The sequence below is a fragment of the Populus trichocarpa genome, chromosome 13 (genome assembly GCF_000002775.5).
Source record: "Populus trichocarpa isolate Nisqually-1 chromosome 13, P.trichocarpa_v4.1, whole genome shotgun sequence".
NCBI lineage: Eukaryota > Viridiplantae > Streptophyta > Magnoliopsida > Malpighiales > Salicaceae > Populus > Populus trichocarpa.
The window spans coordinates 11,875,240-11,897,202 of NC_037297.2; the positions used below are offsets into that span (position 1 = coordinate 11,875,240).

The 21,963-nt window shown below is 33.6% G+C and overlaps 2 protein-coding genes, 1 long non-coding RNA gene and 1 other non-coding gene across 4 annotated transcripts; 3 read left to right on the forward strand and 1 right to left on the reverse strand.

Moving 5' to 3' along the window:
• Window positions 1-4,670: 4,670 nt before the first annotated feature.
• Window positions 4,671-7,517, forward strand: LOC18104435 (uncharacterized). The gene is made up of 2 exons (XM_024583119.2): window positions 4,671-4,839; window positions 7,080-7,517. Exons 1-2 carry the CDS (start codon window positions 4,767-4,769, stop codon window positions 7,301-7,303), a joined length of 297 nt encoding a protein of 98 aa, XP_024438887.2. The 5' UTR covers window positions 4,671-4,766; the 3' UTR covers window positions 7,304-7,517.
• Window positions 7,518-10,003: 2,486 nt separating this feature from the next.
• LOC112323901 (uncharacterized) lies at window positions 10,004-10,718 on the forward strand. The gene is made up of 2 exons (XR_008057121.1): window positions 10,004-10,267; window positions 10,424-10,718. It is a non-coding gene; the product is annotated as an uncharacterized LOC112323901 (long non-coding RNA).
• Window positions 10,719-10,972: 254 nt separating this feature from the next.
• On the reverse strand, window positions 10,973-13,006 carry LOC18104436 (transcription factor TCP23). The gene has a single exon (XM_024583962.2). The coding sequence runs from the start codon at window positions 12,455-12,457 to the stop codon at window positions 11,210-11,212; it is 1,248 nt and encodes a 415-aa protein (XP_024439730.1). The 5' UTR covers window positions 12,458-13,006; the 3' UTR covers window positions 10,973-11,209.
• Window positions 13,007-21,088: 8,082 nt separating this feature from the next.
• On the forward strand, window positions 21,089-21,160 carry TRNAE-UUC (transfer RNA glutamic acid (anticodon UUC)). Its single transcript has one exon. It is a non-coding gene; the product is annotated as a tRNA-Glu (tRNA).
• Window positions 21,161-21,963: the final 803 nt, after the last annotated feature.

The following is a 21,963-nucleotide window of genomic DNA, read 5'->3' on the forward strand; positions in this document are numbered from 1 at the left end:
GATGGGTACATAGCAATTCAAATACCAATCTAAGGTGTTGTAAGTGGTCGGCCATGGTTTTACTGTAAACTAATATATCATCAAAGAAAACTAAAATAAACTTTCTTAAATGATCTCGAAAAATATCATTCATTAAACTTTAGAAGGTGGCCGGTGCATTAGATAAGCCAAAGGGCATGACTAGGAACTCATAGTGGCCATTATGTGTTCTAAAGGCTGTTTTAAAAACATCTTCTGAGACCATGCGAATCTGATGGTAACCTGCCCTTAGATCAATTTTTGAAAAGATGGCAGCCCCTTCTAGTTCTTCTAGCAGTTCATCTATTATAGGAATAGGGTATTTATCTTTGATAGTGATCTTGTTGAGGGCTCTAAAATCAACACAAAATCGCCAAGTCTGATCCTTTTTTTTCACAAGCACCACTGGAGAGGCAAAGGGACTGTTGCTGGGCTGCACTATGCCTGCCTCCAGCATTTCAGCAACTAGAGTCTCTAGAGTATCCTTTTGTAATCCTGAGTATCTGTAGGATCTCAAATTGACAGCCTGGCTCTCGTCCTTCAGGGGTATTTTGTGATCATGTCTCCTAACTGGGGGCAACCCTCGGGGATCACAAAAAATATGCTGGTAGGCTGTTAGTAGAGTCTGTAATGGTGAGTCCTCATTGTCTTCCCCAGCATGTGGTATTCCCTGAGCAGGGTTTACCAAATCAGCCTTTCCCACCACTCTCAAGTTGCAAAGCCTGACTTCAGATAATAAGGTTTCAGTGCTAAGCAGTCCATTTAGTTCCTCTAGGCGTATAGATTGAGCAATTCTAGGATTTTCTCCTCTTAAAGTTACTTCTCTGTTCTGCCACCAAAAGGATACCCATCTATCTTCATAGTTGGACAATACATTTCCTAGCAGCTTCAACCATTGGATTCCCAAAATCATATCATAGTTTTGTAACTTCATAACATATATGTCTGCCTGGAACTGAACTCCTTGCATCTTCCACTGCAGGTTCTTACATACTGAAGTGCAAGACATGGTGCCACCATTAGCTGCCTCCACCACCATAGGCTTTATGGTTGTCGTGGGGCATTCAAGTTTGTCCATCAGATCAGCATGGATGAAGTTGTGAGTACTGCCCGAATCAATCAAGATTAAGATGGGATATTTGTCTATCTTTCCCCATACCTTGATGGTTTGACATCCTGCTGTGCCATGGATTGCTTGGAGAGATAGATGAGGGGTGAGATTTTCTGTATTCCTTGCCTCCATGGTTTCCTCTTCTTCTGATGAATTATCTCCATCATCCTCTACTATACAGAGGGAATATAGCTTGCGGTTTCTGCATCTATGCCCTGGTACGAACTTATCATCACACCAAAAGCATAGGCCCTTGGCTCTTCTTTCATCCATTTCTTTGGTTCTGATAGGTCTGGCAGGTTTGTGGTTAGGGTATACATTATTATTGTTGAAGGGTGGGTTGGTAGGAGTAGGCAACAAGGCTGGTGGGGAAGGTTTTGAAGGATTGAGGGGGTGACTGGGGTTGGTCTTGTAAGTGTTGGCAGGATATGTAAATTTTGCAGGCTGGGAGTTGGAACTTGCCTGGCTATGTTGTTTTGGGTAATGAGGGGTGATTTTTCGGTATGTGAGGGTATTGTTGTGCAACCTAGCTAGGTTGTAAGCTTGTTTGAGTGATTTTGGCTCGAACATTTTTACTAGGTTCTTGATTTCTACCTCCAAGCCTCCTAGGAAGAACACCAAGGCCTGCTTCTTTGAGATTTGTGCTCTATTCCATAGCATATCAAAGTCCCTGATATAACCTTCCAAGTCTCCTTCCTGCTTGTGCTCAGTGAGTTCTTCTAAGGGGTCCTTTTGACCTCCAAATCGACAGCACAATGCATCCACATATTCTGCCCATGTAACCTCATGTCCTTCTAGGTTTCTGGTATAATTCTGATGCCAGTAAAGTGCCAAGCCATCCAAATAATATGAAGCTAGTTTCAGTTTGTCAGTCTCAGGAATTTCTTCTAAGTCGAAATACTGGTTGCATTTGTACAACCATTTATGCACTTCTTCCCCTTCAAAAGAAAGGAAATCTCGCCGGGGTATGCGTGACCTGTAAGTAGGTGGTCCTTCTCCTGTCCAATCTTGTTTGCTGGCCGGAGCAGGGTGTTGGGGCATTCAAACATGCTGGGAGGAACTTGCTTCACCCGCCAAGGTTTGCAAAGTTTGTTTAATAGAGATTTGTTGATTTGCCATTTCCTTCATCATGGCTTTCAGCTGGGCTAGGTCATCTGACTGAGCGTGCAACTTGACTTCTATTCCATTGACTCTTTGATTAGCAGCTTCCAAAGAATCATCCATTCTTCTTACATCTTGGGATCTAGTTTCTGGTGCCATTTGTTGAATCCAAAGATGAGGGCTCTGATACCAATTTGCTGCAGGTTAACTGGAAGCCTTGAATAAAGCAAGGGAAGAACAAAGAGGGAAGAGGTTTGAGAAGGGAGAAGAAGGTTATCACGTTCAGAACGTGTTGAGAGAAAGAGAAAACAGGGAATAGAATCTAAGAATTCTGTTATAATTTTCCACACCTTTCTATTACAATGATTAGGGAATTTAAAGACAATATTGTAAATGCCAGCGTGGCATCACTACGTGGCTGTACCAGCTGGCCTACTAAAATATAAAATGAAGCTGCACAAAACGCAGCCGTTTGGTTCCATTTATTTAAATTCAAAATCCTGTTTCAGTTTCCCCCTTGCTCGTGTGTGCCTTCTTTCCTTCTGTTCGTGACAAAACCTTAGGAGGGGGTGTATCCCCTTGGTTAATCTTTGGTTCCATTCCAACAGATGTGGTATTTCCAAGGATCATTCCTTTTTTAAGATGAAAATCTTTTAGTTAAGCTAGAGTTATTGCTTGCCCCACCCTCTCCCAACAACCACAAATCAACTGGGTACACTGCAATAATGACAAGCCACAGAAACTCATTGACCACTCACAACCCTGCAACCGCGCATGTGAACAAAAGATTACTAGAAAGGTTGATGGCTCTGGGCAGGGAGATGGAAGAACTGCACACCGATGCCTGCGGGCTGCATCAAAATGATTATGTGTGCCAGAAGAAAGAAAGAAACGATTTCGTGGGTTGCATCAGTAACAGTGGACGCATGCAGGGAAAAAAAAAACGATGTGAAAAAAATGATGGGAAACTCCCGAGCTGTTAAAAAAAAAAGGTGTGTTTAATTTAACGTGTTTATCTATTTTTATTATTGTTTAATTGAATAAAAAATTTATTTTAATAAATATATTCAGTAAATATAATTATGTAAATGTCAATATTGTGAAATCAAATATATTTATTTATATTTGTCTCTTAATTTTTTAAGTGTTGTTTCTAGTTATTATTAATTGCCTTTTTTTCATTTATTTACATAAATTATTTTTTATTTGTTTAATTAGATGATGGCATTGACATTTTGATTTATATTTATAATTTTTTGTGGCGAAAAACACGTTGGTAAAGCCTGTATATTTAAAATATTTATTGAAAAAACATATACAACCTACGGTGTAACTGGTGTATACACACACCACTACACATCGACATGCGCTATGTCATGGAATTGGATTATTACTCTTTTTTTTCATAAAAATGATGTTAAAAAAAGATTAAAAATTAAAAATGACAACATAAAAAGGGTCGAGAGCTTAGGTTAACCCGCAAAACCTGCTGCATATGTCATAAAGTCGAGATAACCTAATAGAAAAGAAAGCGAAGAAAATTACAAAAAAATCATTTTTTAAAAAGATTAATGTCAACTGATGAAATCAAAAAAGAAAAATAAGTAAAAAAAAAAGAATAAGATATCAACTCGCATCAACTTTATAAACCTGTAACCCGGTCATTAAACCAAAATCCACTTGAAAAAACCTTGAAATTCAATCCCCAACCAATTAAATATTAAAGGATAAAGTTGAAAAAAGAAACTAAACTATACAATGGATCCAAAACAACAAATAATAATTAAAAAAATGAGAATCAATATTGAAATAAAAATAAATAAATTAGAGGGTAACTAAATTTTTTTTATTGAAGGGTGAGATTGAACGAATTAAATGTTGAAGGATAAAATTGAAAAAAAAATTAAACTATATAAAAGGATCTAAAACAAAAATAGCAATTAAAATATAAAGATTGGCATGAAAATAAAAAATAAATTAGAGAACAACTAAAGTTTTTTTTATTGAAATGTGAAGTTGAAAAGAAAAACCAGTTTAACAAAAAGACAATTCAAAGAATAAGAATTACAATTAAAAAAATCATCATTTTTATTATTTTTACTATTATCATAACTATAATTTAAACTACAAATTCTATAAGAAGACATGATGGTTCCATATGACAAAATTAGTAAGAAGAATTTAAAACCAAACGAAAAGAATTAATTAAATTTAAAATAACCCAATATAACTCATTTATTAAAACATTAATTATTAGATAATAAATGTTAAATGGAGATCATAAAATAAAAAACCTTAAAACTTAATACGAGCAAAATAAAATGAAAAAAAATGCTTGAAAAACAGGAAAGGGTGGTAAATTTGGGCCAAGCCTAGATACGTAGAGTCCCAAGCCAGCCTACAACCTAGAGCCCATCCATCATCACCCCATGTTTTTTATGCTTGCAAGCAGTGGAAGAGAAAAACCTGAAAAACAAAAGTGAGAGAGGTTTTTTTTTTCCCCTCCATTTATTTCTCTGGTAAAACAGCAGCAGAGATGGCGTTGAACAACGGTCTTAGATCAGCCTCCAAGCTATTCACTGCTTCCGAATCTCTTCTATCCAAGTCAGGTCAGTTACTCTCATCTTTTCAACGACTATGATCTTAAAATTTTGAACCTTTTTGTTATTTATCAGTGAAGGAAAATCTCTTCTGGTCTTTTTGGTTGCTCAGAAACTGAGGGAGAGTAGTGGAAACTGGGATTGTCTGGGTTTTTGGATAGAAATGGAGGGTTCTCTTATGATCTTGATTTAAATTTTAGATAAAAAAATACTAGGTTTTATTATGTGTTTGTGTGTCTTTTTTTTTTAAGATTGGTTTTTGTTTTTGTTTTTATTTTTTTAGGGTTTCTGGTTTTTGCGGTAATGATTGATAGTTTTTTTTTTATCATAAGTTGGTCTGATTGAAGTGAAATTGTGGGTTTTGTCTTAATAATTTCTTAGAGAATTAATGTTTAGTAGATATTGTTTGTAGTCTCTGTTTTTCTTTTCTTTCTTTTTTTTGCTATTCAAGCTTTGTGTTGTTCGTGCTATACATGGTGGAAAAGACTAGAAACTGCAGTTGAAGTGTATTATTGTACCGGGAAACTTGTAATCATCATTCCTTTCATGCCCTATTTTTTGGTTATTAGGTCATGCTCAATGCTGTACCAACAGTTATCATTGCAAATGTGTTAGGGTTTTAATTGAGCTGTTTTGCAACCTTTGTCTTCAATGAAATGTAATGGCAAGTGTAAGGTAATATTTATTTTATGAAAACGAGCTATAGTTTGGGATCGATGATTGGTTTTTGTTGTTTGAAGACAACCTATGGTTTGCGATTGAAGCTTGGTTTTCGTTGTTCGAAGACAAGCTATAGTTTGGGATTGAGGTTTGGTTATCGTAGTCGTGCGAAGATGAGCTGTAGTTTGGATTGAGGTTTGGTTTTTGTTATATGAAGACGAGCTGTTTGGCAAGGCTTTTTTCACCCACTCTGACATAGTATTGCTTTTAATGAAGGGTATTTATTTTTTTCAATAGTAAGAGACTATAATAATTATTATATAGGTGAAATATATAACAAAGGTCATGTAGAACGATAAATGCATGTTATTATAGAAGCATGGTTGCAAATGCTTGATTGGTCTTAATATTAGTTTATAATTTTTTTTATATTAATTTGTGCATTAAAACATATTAAATTGATGATTTAATTGTATCTATATTTTATTTTCACTCTAACTCTTGTTGTTTTTGGGAATAAAGGATCCTGTCTTTTAATTATCTGGTGTATGTAATAACAAAGCTATAGCTCTCAGTACGATTGAGTAAATTCAACTTATTTTCAGTGTTTAATTGATAAATTAAATACTAATCCATTATTTTGCATTTCATTCTTGCTACCAAACCTATCTAGCATCTTTGTTATTGCCAATTATATCAAGTCCCATCTCATACCAGCGTAAGACTGAGGGATTGTGAGTTCTGTTGATGGGTGTGTGAACTATGAGGTTTCAGATAAACTTCATTTTCTTTTCTGTGGTTTCATGTAAAGATGATGATTGGAAGTTGTTGGTTTTTGACACGATAGTGAGAAATGGATTGTTGCCATGGTTTATTGGATTTATTGTGCTAGAAATGTAAGCTTAGTGAGCATTATGCCTTTTAACAGCTAAGTGGAAGTGCAGCATCCACAATTCCCTTCCTTTGCCAGCTATTTCCCCCCACTTTTTTTCAGTTTCTTAGTTTTTGTTGCTCTGCTTCCTTTTCTTTTAATGATCAAAATTAGTTAAGTGAGAGACATGGGAATCATATTAATGAATGTGGTTGGCATGGATGGGATGTCGGTTTATAGGCATCCACATCAGCAGATAAACACCCTTGTGTCCTTTTTTGTTAGGTTTTTCAATTGATTTGAGAAACTACCATGAAAGAGTGCTGGAAGACATAATGAGTTGTGATGCTTTAAGTGTTCGTGCACTTTTTGACCATTTCTCTCTTTTTGTATTGGACTTGCTGAAGTTTCTATAAGATAGTTTTGAGAGTATGATTATGGATTTTGACAAGCATCTTGAATTCCCATGCTAGTTCTTTTACATAATTTGATCCTCAAAGCAGGCTTATCTTTTGAAAAAGTGTTGCTTCTTGTACACTCCCTCCATTTTCTCTCCACTCGACATCTCCCCCAAAGTCAATTTGAATTTTTGAAAGAAACTTATTGAGAAATTTATTCTTTCACGATTGCTTTTGCTCCCAGCCTGTTTGTGGCTGGTTTATGTCAGGATTATTCTCATGATATTAGGACTGAATCAATTTTTCATGTCTAATGACAGTGAATAGATGTATCCACTCGACAGGGGTGAAGAGGATGGGAGGAGGTCATGCACATGGCCATGACGAACCATTCTATCTTCATGCGAAGCACATGTACAATTTGGACAGGATGAAGTATCAGAAAATCAAAATGCCTCTTGCTGTGCTCACTGCCTTCAGCATTGGAGTAATTGTACCTGTCTATGCTGTCATTTTCCAGCAGAAAAAGACCGCTTCTGGCTAAGTCATTTTTCAGAGCTTCTTTTGCAATAACGGGAACAAATTTGTCCTGCCTGGGTTGTGGATTGTTGACATTGGTTCAAGTTGACAGTTTTCCAATTAGGGTTGTTTTTTGTTCACTGGGCAGTGTGTTTTTCACTCTTTAATCTTGGAAAGAGGTTATCGAATACTGCATGTTATAATAATATCCTTTGGCACAGAAACCACTTCCGTCGAAAGGTCTTATTCTTTGCTTTGTTCATCATGCTTAAGATGGATACATTAGAACTCGATTTTCTTTTAGTTGTTGTGATGAGATCATCTGGTCTTCAGGCACATATTAGTGGAATGGGTTATCATTCTAGGAAATTTTTCAGCACTTGATATGTCAGAATAATTTTATATTTTACCCAACTATTTGCCCCTGCCATTTAGCTCTCACCTTTTGCCTCCAGGTATTTACGGCCGCGGGAGCACTTTCCAGTAAACCTGAAATGCTTTTGTATATCCTTGTCTTCTGGGTGATCGAACTTGGCACAAAAGAAAGGGATGGAGCAGCATGGGAGGCTGTTTGAACGGCAGTTCATGATCGCAAAGTGCAGGTTGCAGGCCTGTATTTACAAGATCCATGTGTTTTGATGGTTTAGGGGATTCATCCCTCTTTAACTAAGTATGGGGATTCAAATTTCAGATCAAGCTGTCGCCTGGATAGCTTGCCTTCTACTACTAGCTTAGAGGTTGATTTGATCTTTAGACAGGAAATAAAAAATAAAAAATAATCTGCATAGCAAGGCAGTACGTGTTTTTTCCCCTCTTTCATGGAAGTGCTTGTTGACAACTGTCTTCGTTAGCAGCAAATTCGTCTTTATCCTTTGTCTCTAGCAGCTGTTGATTTACCACACTTCTCTTTTTTATTTGTTGCGTAAAGTAATTACAAGGTAAAGGTGGCCATGGCCAATACATGAAAAGGTGAAGGTGTCTTCTTTTTTTTATTTTTTCCCTTCTTTTTTTCTTGAGCGATGGTGAAGGTGCTTTAAGATATTTGCTTTCTGGGGGAAGAATTAGGAACCTAATAATGCAAATTAGTATATTTAAAATTAAGAAGATTCGAGATATGACGGCCGTGATCATGTTCTTTTGGATAAGCTTTGCTAGGGAGCATCTTGGGTGCTAACTATGGTCAATAATTGCAATTAGGATAATTTGATTTTTAAAGTGTTTTTAAATTAAAAATATATTAAAATAATATATATTTTTTATTTTTTATTTTTTATTTTTAATATTAGTATATCAAAACCATAAAAAAATACTTAAAAAAAATATTAATTTAATATATTTTTCAGGCAAAAAATATTTTAAAAAACAGGAATTATTACAATGTCAAAGAAGCACTTGATGCGTGTTTGGTATTGTAATGTAAGAAGTTTTTTTAAAAAATAATTTTTACTTGAAAATATATTAAAATAATTTTTTATATTTTTATTTTTAACAATAACGCATTAAAATAATTAAAAAATACTAAAAAAAAATCAACCTAAATTTTTTAAGATAAATATACTATTAAAAAGTATTTAAAAATAAAAATTACCACGCTTCCAAACAAGTTGTTAATCACGTTGTAGTCCATAAATTATCATGCTTAATTAAAGAAAATTCAAGTGATGCAACATCTCTATCAATTAAGAGAAACAATGCAATATCTCTTTCAAAAATTATTCGAGGTGCGCGCAAACTTGCCCGAACACCCATATTAATAATAATAAAAAAAGAAGAAATAATGCAATATCTCTTTCAAAAGAAAAAAAAAATATATAATAATTCAGGATTTCATAACAATTTAACATTATTTAAGTCAAGTCAGAGCTTTCAATTCCTTACACCGAAAAAGGCAGTGAAAATAGAGAGTTACTTTTCCGTCAAGAATGTTTTTTTTTTTTTTTTTCCCAACAAAATCCTAAACTCTCTATATATAGTCTACCAATGACCTTTCCATACTTCATCTATCAAGGAAGAGAGCTTCAATTTTGTGATGATCACAAGAGAGCATTAATTAAAAAGTATTTTAAAATCTAGCTAGCTCCCTCTTGACGTTTATTAAGTAGTATTTAACACATGCACAATAATCTCATACTGCCTGCCTGGATAACATAAATTCCTTTTAACCAATGATAGTATACCAAGTTAATTATCGTGCATGGGCAACATTAATTTTATTTATTTATTTTTAATCAATGAAAACTTTTTATTCTATCGTACAATCTTTTGTTTATTTAATTATTTTTTTACTATAAATGAGTTATTTGAATTTTAAAATATATTTTAAAGTTTGCTTAATAAATCATGTATATTAGGTACGAAGAAAAGAAATTCCATTGTCTCAACATCAAGAAATTATTATTATTGTTGTTTTTAATTTATTTTGGTGGTTATTTTTGTAGTAAAAACCAAGTGAATTCAAGGCATTATTGATGCCAAGTCCTTTTATAAAGTGTATTTATTAAAAAAAAAAAAAAAAAAAAAACTCTCATGATCTCCCCTTAGATTCCAAATGGAGACCGTACTCATTGGACCCTGATTTTATTTTTCTAAATTCGAATTTACTCAATTTTGACTGCAATCACATTTGATAATTAGTCAAGAATTTATTTGGAAAAGGAAAAATCTAAAAAATGAAAAACCCAAAAGGATAATAAAAGTGACAAGCTTGTTTGGACAAAACGGGATATGGGAAAGACAAAAGGTAGACGACCAGATTCCCATTATTTGCTCTCCACCATTTGCTTTTATGCTACAAGTGGACAACCAGGCAAACCCTAATCCAACAAATCAAATCATGTATATATAAAAGAAGAAGAAGAAGAAGAAGAAGAAGATGGATCCTCCTCATCCATTGATGGAAGGCCATGTGGAAGCTGGCAAGGCCATCCTCCATCTTACAGCACTCTTTTCGTTTTACAGGCTCCCTATTTCCATGAGAGAATATAATGTGGTAAGAGAGAATCCCATTTTTCAGATCTTTTATATTCTCTCTTAGTTATACTGATTTCTTGTTGTTTTTCCATTTCCTATTTATATAATATTCGCCCCTTACTTGCTCATGACAAAAACCATAAACTTAAAATATAAACAAGCATGATTTCTGCAGGTAGGTTTATCCCATGATTAAAAGATTATCTCCTTGTGCAGATCGATCATGCTAGGACTAGTGCAGGCATGGGACAAAAATGGTTGCAGAAATTAATAACAAAGTTCTCTTGGCTTTTTTATTCTTTTTTTTAATGTATGTATTCAGGAATGTAATTGCCATTGGTGTCTTCAACCCTTGTTTAAGAAGAATCGACAGGCATTAGCACAGGAAAATGAGATCACACAGAAACTTGCATGTCTTTAATATATAATAATTCTAAAGAATAATTCAATAAAGGAAGAAATTAAGGAGATGAACGATGATCTAGGTTGGTTTTCTGGGAAGAAAACAACAATAATCTCTTACCTTCCACCCACCAAAATCTCTCCTTCACAAAAGATGGAAAACTTGAAAACAAAGACCAGATCTTGGTAGGGAAATGGGGCCTTTGGGGGCCAAGTTCAATTCTTGATTCAAAATTGAAACCTCTCAGGATGGCAGGAGAGTGGCCACTGAATCCATGTTGTTACACAAAATTCTAAAGCGAAAATCATTTTTGGCACCAAGTTATGCATAGAATTCCATTTGTTTCATATGAACAGACATGGCTAACAATCAACAATGGCAGCTTCAAAAGGCAACTCTACAATTACAAAGCGAAAATCAAAACAGAAACCCAAATAATTTTAGCTCAAAAACGACTGCTAAAAAGCCATACCAAAGCAAAAAAAAGGGCAGTCGCAAACAAAACCGAATTTAGACTGAAAAAATTGAAGAAAAAAAAACTTGCTTATTTCGACGATATTATTGAGAATCATTAGGGTTTTCATCTCCACTGTCACTGCCTTGTGGTTGATTGTCTTGATTATGATGCTCTAAATTCATGCCCAAACCAACCCTACTACTGCTATAAGGATTCACACCACCCAATATCATCCCCATATTACTCTCTGATATTCCTAATCCAAGTTGCTGATTAGCCCCCACTTGCTGCTGTACTATCATGGACCCAAGTTGAACCGGGCTTGAAACGCGGCCGCCGCCGCCGCCAAAATTCACCCTTTGCATTGATGGCACTCCGGCTGCTGCCGCAGGAAAAGTCCACATCTGGGGTTCTTGAACGGAAGATGTTGGGGTGGCACCACCTCCAACCGGTAACATCCAGAATGTATTTCCTCCATTCGTGGTTGCCGCCGGCGCAACTGCCCACATTGGAGTTGGTAACATGTTTGTTGTTGGCCTAATAGAACCGGCTGTTTCTTGATCTTGAACTCCAGCTCTTGATTTAGCAGAATTACTGGCTTCAATTGTTTCCGTGCTTTGTTGCTGTGTGGTTTCCTTAAAAAGATCTTCTCGAAAAGTCTTCCTCATGTAATTATCATCAGAAACAAGGTTTTGAGGATACAACTGATGGTGGAATCCTAACATCGGAGGGTTAGAAGCCATAGCTCTTCGAGTTTCGCTGGCATTATTGGCATCATAGAAAGCTAATCCACCATGAAAAGAAAGAGGAGCTGATTTTGATGCAGGTGCTGAAATAGTAGCACCACTGCTACGTAATGAAACATTCAAAGTAGAGAAATTGGCCGGAATTGTACCGGTGCCAGTAGTAGCAATTATGGCCGGTTCAGCTTGTTGTAGTAACCACTCAATAGTTTCTCCATCAGATTTATGGCCTAATTCTCTTGTGAGCTGAAACACTCGTGCAGCACACATGGCTGGCATCCGGATGCGTCGGCCGCGGCCATCTACCTTGGTATGGCGGTCCTTTGAGGGCCTTTTTGTGGTGGACTTTGTGACAGCAGAATTGGATGTTGAAGTGGAAGGATGGGTACCAATTTGGCAAGATATGGAGCCCATGGATGGGCCCTGACTAGTGGGTGTAGTAGTAGTAGACCCATGTTGTTGTTGAAGTTGTGATGGTCGACTTTCAAGAGGGACTAACTGCAGTGAAGCTGCTACTGATTCTTGTTTTTGGCCATGGTGATCTTTGTTACCACTACTGTTGCTTTGTTGGTTTGCTGTATTTCTTTGTGATTCCATTAATTCCATCCGGGGCTGAGGCTGGTTTCAACTTGAAGCAAATAATTCTTCAACAAATTCTTCTTCTTCTTCTTCTTCTTCTTCTTCACCACAAAATCAAGTCTTGTTTCAATAATGATTCAAACCCATTATGTCTTCTATCTCCCCATTTTCTTCTCCTTCAGGTCACACCAGTACCACAGAAAACAAAACACCAACACCAAAAAATAAATAAATATATGGAAGACCTTGTGTATTTCTTCAAAAAAAAGTCTTTGTGGATTGTAAATATCCTCTCTTTATCTCTCTAGACACGCAGCACTGATAGTCTGGTAGTGCGTGGGGATCTTCTTTTCTTCCTTGTGATTGACTGCTGTCCCTCTTCAAAGAGAGAGAGAGAGAGAGAGAGGGAGAGAGAGATAAGAGAGGAGTAGTAGGTGAGAGGAGGGCCAATAAAGCTAAGAAAGAATCTGTATAGCTGGGCCTGTAAGATTAATTGCAGTAATAGTGCCCCACTCGTGGGGTCTCTCTCTCTCTCTCTCTAAAATTTGATTGATCATAGAGGAATGTTAATTGGACGAGTAGCAGTAACAGGCTATGCTTCCATGATTTTCATATCTCAAAATCTCTAGTCCTGTAGTATTTTTCTACAATTCATACCTATCCCCGCATTTCCTTTTCAAAATTAAAAAAAATTATAACACTGTTCGAGGAGAGGAGAGGAGTGGCTAAAGACTTTTTGGTGTGAAAGTGTGGAAAAAGAAGAACATCTCCATCAAGATATTAAAAAAAAATTAAGAATAAGACACCACAGATAGGTGTCCTCTTCTCTTCTTGGCTTTAATTAATCAACCTATCATCCATGATGATCCCATCCATCCTCTTTCCTTTTAAGTTTTCTTGTTGATAATGACGATCATGATGACGCTAATGATCAACTCTAACAGCCCTTTTCTCTCTTTCTTACGTATCTCTCCTCTGTGTGTAATTTTGTGCAGTGAAACTGTCAAGGAAGGACATGGATTTTATTTTTTCTCTTACAGGTTGTGTGTGGGCACAGACAAAAGAAACTGCAGAAAAACACAGCCCTTAAATGCTGGTACTTGAAGAATTCAGTCCAGGGTCCCCTACATAGCTGAAGCCCCCTACTACTACTACTGCCCCACTCTTTCCCTCCCTCCCTCCCTCGCAATTTTCTTCGTAATCCTCTTTTATTCATTTTTTGGTTTGAGTTAGTCATTGATGACAAATAACCCTTCCTTAAACCCTATATCGATGAAAACCGTGTCTCTCCAGCCACAGATTTTTTCTAGGTGCTGTATGATAGTACAGTTTTTTTAAAAAAATATATATTAAAAAAATATTTTTTATTTTTAATATTATAAATTAAAACAATTTAAAAATACCAAAAAAATAATTTTTTAAAAACTAAAATTTTATTGAACAAGCGGCCAGCTGCATTGCTAAACATTAATGTTATGCATGCACGATACTATCAAACGGTGTATTAAATTACTTTTTTTTATTAACGTGGATGTCCGGAACAGCTTGAACGCATCTCGACTAATTCTACAGGCCCTGAAGTTAACGACCATGTAAGCCTCTAGTGACTCTGAGATTTGTGAGACTCAAACTGGTGATTTGTAAAGAACAAACTCAGAGCCTAACCAGTTGAGCTACACTTCTCAGGGTTAGTTGAACTGGTCAGGCCCCTAAATTTACTTTCTAAGGTCACCAATTCGAGTTCCACAGTTGAACTGGTCAGGCCCCTATATTTACTTTCTAAAGGTCACCAATTCGAGTTCCATAAATTTTAGGATTAGCATTCTCATTTTTATTTATAAAAATTAAGCAAAATTGTTATTTTTAATATATAGGTAAATTATTACACTAATCTTCTAATGTATTATGACATTGCCAGCACTTTTAAAAGTTCAAACAACCTCCGTTACACGTAATAAATTACTACACATATGTCCTTTTAGATCTGGAGGCTAGAGAGGTTTTGTCAAATTTTTAAAATTGTTAATGGTAATTATGATTTAATTACTCTTGTAAAAAAAATCTTATTCATGGGAAAAATGTCATTATCATGGACCTATTATGTTTCTCGACGTCTAACATGGAACATCTTTGTGCTTTTAAAATGTTTATTGGTGATTTTGTTGGAGATAATATTTTATGGATAAAGAATCTGTTGAAATTTATTTATTAATTATTGGTAGATCTTTCTTGACTTGATAATGTTAAGTTTACTCAGCAGTACCGTATTTGTTAAATATGAAAATTATAAATTTTCTCATCTTAGTTCACTTCATTTTCTTACACCTTTTGTAATTAAAAACAAAAAAAAAAACTTTTGATTGGGTTATATATATCATTCTTAAACATCCTTCAAGAAAACTTGCAAATATTGCTTAAAAATATTAATAAAAAAGTGATGCAACACGTTCATGCAGGAGTGACTCGGTGGAGTTTAGAGTGTGGTAGCGGTTATTTTTTAAGGTGTTTTTATTCGAAAATGTATTAAAATAATATTTTTATTTATTTTTTAAGAATTATTTTTAACATCAGTAAATTAAAACGATCCAAAAATATTAAAAAATTAATTTTAAATAAAAACTATTTTTAATTTTTCATGAAATATTGGAACCGAATTGAAATTGCGCCTTGGTGTCATAATGTTTTTTTTTTAAAAAAAATAAATAAATAAAACAAAAAACATGACCTAAAAGGCTAAAACACGAAGGAGAAAGTTTTCAGTAAAGGAGGTCCATTGGCAGGACAAGCAACATGGCCATAATGGTGTACATTCAAGAGGCAGAAGGCAGACAGCTCAGCCAAGCATCTAGTGGACTTTGACAACTCATCCCAGCACAGCCCCACTCCACAATACACACTACCATTCCTTGTTTCCCCTTTTGCCTTTTCGTTTTTGTTTTTTTTACATTTATTAAATTATATATATATATTCCAACGAAGACTAACAAATCGGCCAGTCAACTCCAACTAGGCCTACTTTTCTTATTGGAATATTTATTTAATTGTGGAGTATATATTTGACAAAGTCAAGTAATCCAAACTCTCCAACTCATGCATCCACCATCCACATCATGCATGGACAGTCTTAGGCCACCATACACAGAATGCAACACAACCCTCCAATTGCGTCGGTCCATTCACAATTAAAGAATTGGACACAGGACCATATGCTAAAATTAATCACATTAATCAACAATTAATATCGTGTTTTGCATCAAATATTTGGTGATTTGGACGAGTATGAGGGAGGGGGCATGAAAAACCTGTCAGAATCCGATGGACTGCTGCTATCTCTATCGACCATGGTGGCTTTACTAGCCCTTGTAGCAGGCAGGCAATTGACATGTGAAAAGTAAACCATAATTTCCTGCATGTCATCAACCTGTTCACGTGGAGTTTATTATTGTGCAACCAAAACTAGCCCAGGTAAGATCAGGCTGGCCCAGCTTGTGTCCCCCATCTGTTCCTAGTCCTTCGGCGTTTATGAGCTCGCCTGACGCCTCCTATATATATATATATATATATATATATATATATTCACAATTAGCAATAGCAGGCGTGTGACTGGCCCTTTTCTCGTGTGTTCATCTTTCTCGAATCCAATGTCATTTTATTTTATTTTGTTCTCGTTAAATCTCTCTTACACAAAAGAAGTTTGAATTCAACACCTCTTTTAAGCAAGGAGGGATACTCGCAAATATCATATCATTTGAGAGTATTGTGGTAATTAATTTTGAAAATATTTTTAACATCAATATTAAGAGGATGTTTGAGAGTGTGATAGCGATTGTTTTTTAAAGTATTTTTTACTCGGAAATGCATCAAAATATTATTTTTTTTATTTTTTAAAAATTATTTTTAACAACAGCACATCAAAACGATCTGAAAACATGAAAATAAATTTAATTTGAAGTAAAAAAAATAAAATATTTTTATTTTTTTAAAAAAACACTTCTAAAATACAAAAATAAACAAAATCAAATTTATATGACTTGATGGATTAGCCTATAACCATCGACCTGATCGAATCCAAGTAAGATATGATAGGGTTAATTTTATGAAATTATTTTTAAAAAAAAACTAAAATAATATTATTTTAAATAAGATATTTGATCTATGACATGTAAGATGACCCACAAGTTAACTCGACGATGACTTGTGTTTTAATCCAACGGTTCAATGTATTGTAAACCAGACAAACCGATCTGGTAACTATCGCTAGTACTAGTTGTCCTCTGCAAACTTTAAGCATGAAGATGTTATATTAGATGTACGGCTTGGCTCCATTGGTGCTTTTGCATGGCTTCTGTTTAGCAACCGTCAAGCAACCGGATTTTACTTCCCCATAGCAAAGTTGCAATCGGACTGATGCTCTTTTTGTGATGATCAATGAAACAAATCGGCAAGAAAAATAAAACAACAGTTTATTTAATTAACAGTAAAAACTGAAATATGTGTATTGTGGAAATATTTTAATTTATTATGGATTAAAACAATAAAATTATTATTTTATCTTAAAAAAATCTTATCCATTAAGAGTAATATGATGTTTTTTCTTGATTCATTAATGATTATAGAATTGATTAAGGACATCTCGATACTTTTATATCTTTTCATATAATATAATTATCTAATTACCTTTACAAATAAAACAAAAAACTATTTAACTTGTATCTAGCTTCTTTTTTTAAATCTCATTTTCACAACATAGCTAATGACTATATTACTTTTAAAATCAAAATATCTTTAACATGCTTTAGGGGCTTATTTGTACTTTCAGCATAGTATTTTCCGAATCGTCGCGACGAGGCCTGCCTCTTTAAACGGCGTGTGTAGTGTAATTTTTTTTTGCTTTTCTTCTTTTATTATCTCTTTTATTCTTGATTTTTGTTCATGGTCTTCTAAAATTTCACAATAGCCCTTTAATTTGTTTTTCCCTTAGATTTGATTTTGGTTTTTTCAATTGAATTTTTTAAAATTAATTTATAGAATTGAAATTTGTTTTCAATTACTCCCTCTTTTATTTTTTATCTGTCAGATTTAGTCCTCATTCTTTTAATAACTATTTATTTTATTTAAGATTATTTTTAAATTGATTTTTTTACGATTTTATCCTCTATTTTTATTGTCGTTTTTTTTTTACTTTGAAAGATTTTTTAAATTGATTTTTTTATTTTATTTTTTTAACATTAAATTGAATTTCTTGATTGAGTCCAAGTATAAAATTTAACGGGTTGCAAATTTAAGAGATTAACCCATGTTTAGGAGATTCACCTAGGTTTTTAAGATCATGTTTTTTTAGTTTTATCTTTCAGCATTTGATTTTATTAGAGATTGAACTCCTTATGTTTTTTATTTGCTTTCTATAGAATCCTTCACCAATTTTAAAAATAGCCCGGGTTATCACTAGTATTTCTTATTTGTCATTCTTTGTTAAATTTATTATTTCTCCAATAAATTTTTTTTAAATTAAATTAAATCAATTACTTAAATATAAACATGATATGCTCACTTCATGATACTTTTGTTTGCTTAAGTATAATTTTTTTTGATTTTTTTTAATTGAATGTTTTCTTTTTCAATTCCAGCCTTGAATATTTAGTTTATTAGAATTGGGCTATTTTATTTTCATTCAAGTCTCATAAGATTATTACGGTCTTATATCCTGAATAACAAGTTTCACAGATTAATAATAGTTGGTTCGGGTCGAGCCTATATATCATTATCTCAATACTTATTTTAAAAAAATATATCATTTAATATATTACCTTTTCAATATTTAAAAATGTTTTGTTCAATGTATATAAAACTTTCTACTTTCTAATATTTTTATAATTTTTCTTATATTATAAAAAATTATTTTACCGATGGTATAGCACAGTTTATGAATCTAGTTTAATACTAAATAATAAAGTTATGGATTAAAGAGCTGGCATATGCTGTCCCCACTTCACATCACATCCAAGAGTTTCTATTTTTTCCACTTGTTGCCGTTATGGTTGTCGATTCTGATTTGATTTTCGTTTCATTTTTTTGAATTGAAATGATAGGTTTTGGTTTTGTATCGTTATACGGTTTAAAATATTAATTTAATAAATATAAGTTAAATTTAAATCTAAAAATTAAACTAACAATAAATTTGAAACTTAAACTTCAAATACCAAAAAATAAAAATTAAATCAATATGACCTGATCAACTCGACGAGTTTTAAAATAATTTAGACGACTAATAAAATTATTATTTAATTAAAAAAAATTAAATTTTTTTTTTAAAATACTAATACGACAATATATTAGATCGATTTAGGTTGATTTAGATTAACTTTTCATATTAATGACTCAGGTCATGAGACCATGATAAATTTTAATTATCAATAAATTTATTGTTGAATAATAAAATTGAAAAAATTCAATCTAAAAATAACACAATAAAATAATCTTTCTAAACAAAATTATAAATTTAAATAAAATTATAAAAATATCATTAGTAATCTTGCAAGTCTTTTATCCCAATTATCCTAAAAGGTTAACGTAAAAGATAACAATAAGTTAGAAAACTCCTTATTAAATCTTATCTTTGTTGAATTAAAAAAATGTAATTGATATTGAAAAAATTAACAGTATTTCAAAAAAAAATACTTTCTAACCGGAACAGAATCGGAATGTTATGGCCAGTGGAACAAGATAAAATTTGTTATAGTTTGTTCCATAGTTTTGAAACCCAGCCCCGCCCAACGGGTCGACCCGAGATCCGGCCGACCCAGGGTTGGAACCAGGTCGAGTTGAAAAAAATAGGAAAATTCATGACCCGGTGTGACCCGGCCGACCCGGAAAAACTCGGTAAAAAACCCGGTTGCAACCCGTTGACTTTTGTTTTTTTTTTTTTACTAAAACGACGCTGTTTTGAATTTTTTTAAATAGAGAATGACCCGACCTGGTGACCCGATCAAAACCTGGAATCCGGGTCTTGGACCGGGTCGGGTTTAAAAACTATGGTTTGTTGTATTTTTTAAACTAAAAAGAGATATACTGATCTTAGAATGGAACAAAATGGTAAACCTTGGTTGCGGCTCTCAAATTGAGCTAAAAAATAATTAGGAGGAGGGATTTACTATTTATAATTTACTATTTATCATTAAGAAATGTGGAAGAATAAATAGCATATGATGATATGATGTTCGACAGTTGGGTTGCTGCCCATAGACAGCAAATTTACTGTGCATGCATCACTCCCTCCATTGTTGGTTGATTCTTGATAGTGACTCCGCCACTGCCTTCTTCCTCCCTCTTGAATTCCCAACCATCACTCACTTATTAATAATTCATTTCACAATAGTTTCTGTCCAAAATCTCTAAAAGCAAACTAAATCACTTTGTGCACACATTCTCTTCACTCAAATATCTGTGGGTTCTTTTAAGCCAGCTCAACTAGTTTATACCGGTTAATGATAAAGGTTAATATTTAATTATTAATTTTAGTGCGTGTTTGAAATTGTGGCTAAAATAAAAATTAATTAAATTTTTTATATTTTTGGATCATTTTAATGTTATGATATTAAAAATAATTTTAAAAAATAAAAAAAAGTATTGTTTTGATACATTTCTAAACGAAAAATATTTTAAAAAACAACCGCTATCACACTACTAAACACGCACTAAACTAATCCAGTATTAAAGTATTAATTTTAATGTAATTGGGCCTCCCCTTGATAAAAAAAAGAAGAAGAAGGAGGTTTTGTTTTCCGGCTTTGAATTGAACTGAGGAGATATTAAGCACCGGTGATTGACCTTATTAGCTCGGAAAAGGATGGTCAATGCTTTTGTCTGCAAACGATCCTTTCCACCACTGAAGATGCTCGTATATCTCGTCTTTGTTTAGATTTATTTTTTTTTAATTTTTTTTAAAGATAATCAGGTTTTACGATTACATTCATCGTATCTTTTAATTCATTAAAATTAAATTAACACAACAATACTGAAATTATATTATTTGATTTGATTTGATAAGTTTTCGGATTGGTTGAATGTTCCTCTCTCAAATCTCTGTCAGAAAGCCATTCATTGTATCCAATCATTTCGGGTACAAAAATATATTGATCATAGCTTTCTTTGATGGCTTTCTGTGCGGCCATGAACTTCAATTATGTTATGAATCTAGGGAATGAGAAGAAAGAGAAAAGGGGAGCTCAGCTTTCCTTAACCATCTTACACACTGAAAAGCCCGTTTGGCAAATTAATTTTTTTTTTATTTAATTTTTTTTTATGTTTTTACATCGTTTTGATGTAATAATATCAAAAATAATTTTTAAAAAATAAAAAAATATTATTTTAATACATTTCTAAACAAAAATTACTTTAAAAAACAATTACCATCAGACTCTCAAACACCCAAATCACTCCCAAACCTTCTTTTATGTTAGAAGACTAATGACACAAGTCATTTAGTTAGAATTCGTACCGATCACTAATTTTAATATGGCTGATAGTTGAAATCCAATTGAACTTATAAGCTAATTTCAGTAGGGTATGTTTGGTCAGGTTTTAATTTACACCACACAAAAATTCTCCATCGTAAACTTTATTAAATATTACTGTTTACCATCGTAACCTCACAATAATTCCGTTGTCGTCCAGCGGTTAGGATATCTGGCTTTCACCCAGGAGACCCGGGTTCGATTCCCGGCAACGGAATTCATTTTTGTATTTACATGCTGTTGGAGATGCATTGTTTCGAGGTGTAAATTTTGGCTCTTAATATATATGTTTTTTGACAAATTGTGTCAAGGATGGTAATTGGGGCATGACCAAAACCTTAAAGAATTAAATAAATGAATATTTTTTTTGATTGCATGAGCTGTGGATTCTGATTCACAGCCAAAATGGACTGCGAAATTCTTCATTTTCTGCAAGATAGTGGAGGAGAGGAGGGGGAGGAATCCTTGATGAAGACTTGGGAGAATGTTTCACGTGGACATGGCACAAGTTTTGTTCTTGTTCTTGGCCCATTCAAGATCACTGGAGGACCATTGGAGTTGCAGGCATAGAAAGGAAAAGGAAAAGCAATTTCAAGTGAATCCAATCCATGAAAAATTCTCCAACTACACTGGGTCCCTTCACCAAGAACTGAACTTACTGAACTTAAGTTTTGAAGTAAAAATAATAAAATATTATGGAATATAAGAAATTTCAATCCAGAAAATCAATCAATCATCCTATCCTAACTTTCAATGATACAAAAACAATATAAACATGGGACTTTTTTTTTTTTTTTTAATCAACACTGATTTCCTATTCTCCAGCATTGTTTCCCAATTTTAATCAACACTGATTTCCTATTCTCCAGCATTGTTTCCCAATTTTATTGTTCGTGGTCCATCAGTAGATGGCATTTTCTTCCTTCGCATCATGTCCTCTTATGGCCACAACATAAAACTTTATTATTCCTTTTGAAGAAAGAAAGAAAGGGATCAAAAGAAAGACATGGTCCCCAACTT

Bases quoted from the DNA above. Each gene is read 5' to 3' on its own strand.
- LOC18104435 (XM_024583119.2), top strand. From the start codon at position 4,767: ATGGCGTTGAACAACGGTCTTAGATCAGCCTCCAAGCTATTCACTGCT. The intron at 4,840-7,079 runs GTCAGTTACTCT...GTCTAATGACAG, and splicing joins ATCTCTTCTATCCAAGTCAG to TGAATAGATGTATCCACTCG.
- LOC18104436 (XM_024583962.2), bottom strand. From the start codon at position 12,457: ATGGAATTAATGGAATCACAAAGAAATACAGCAAACCAACAAAGCAAC.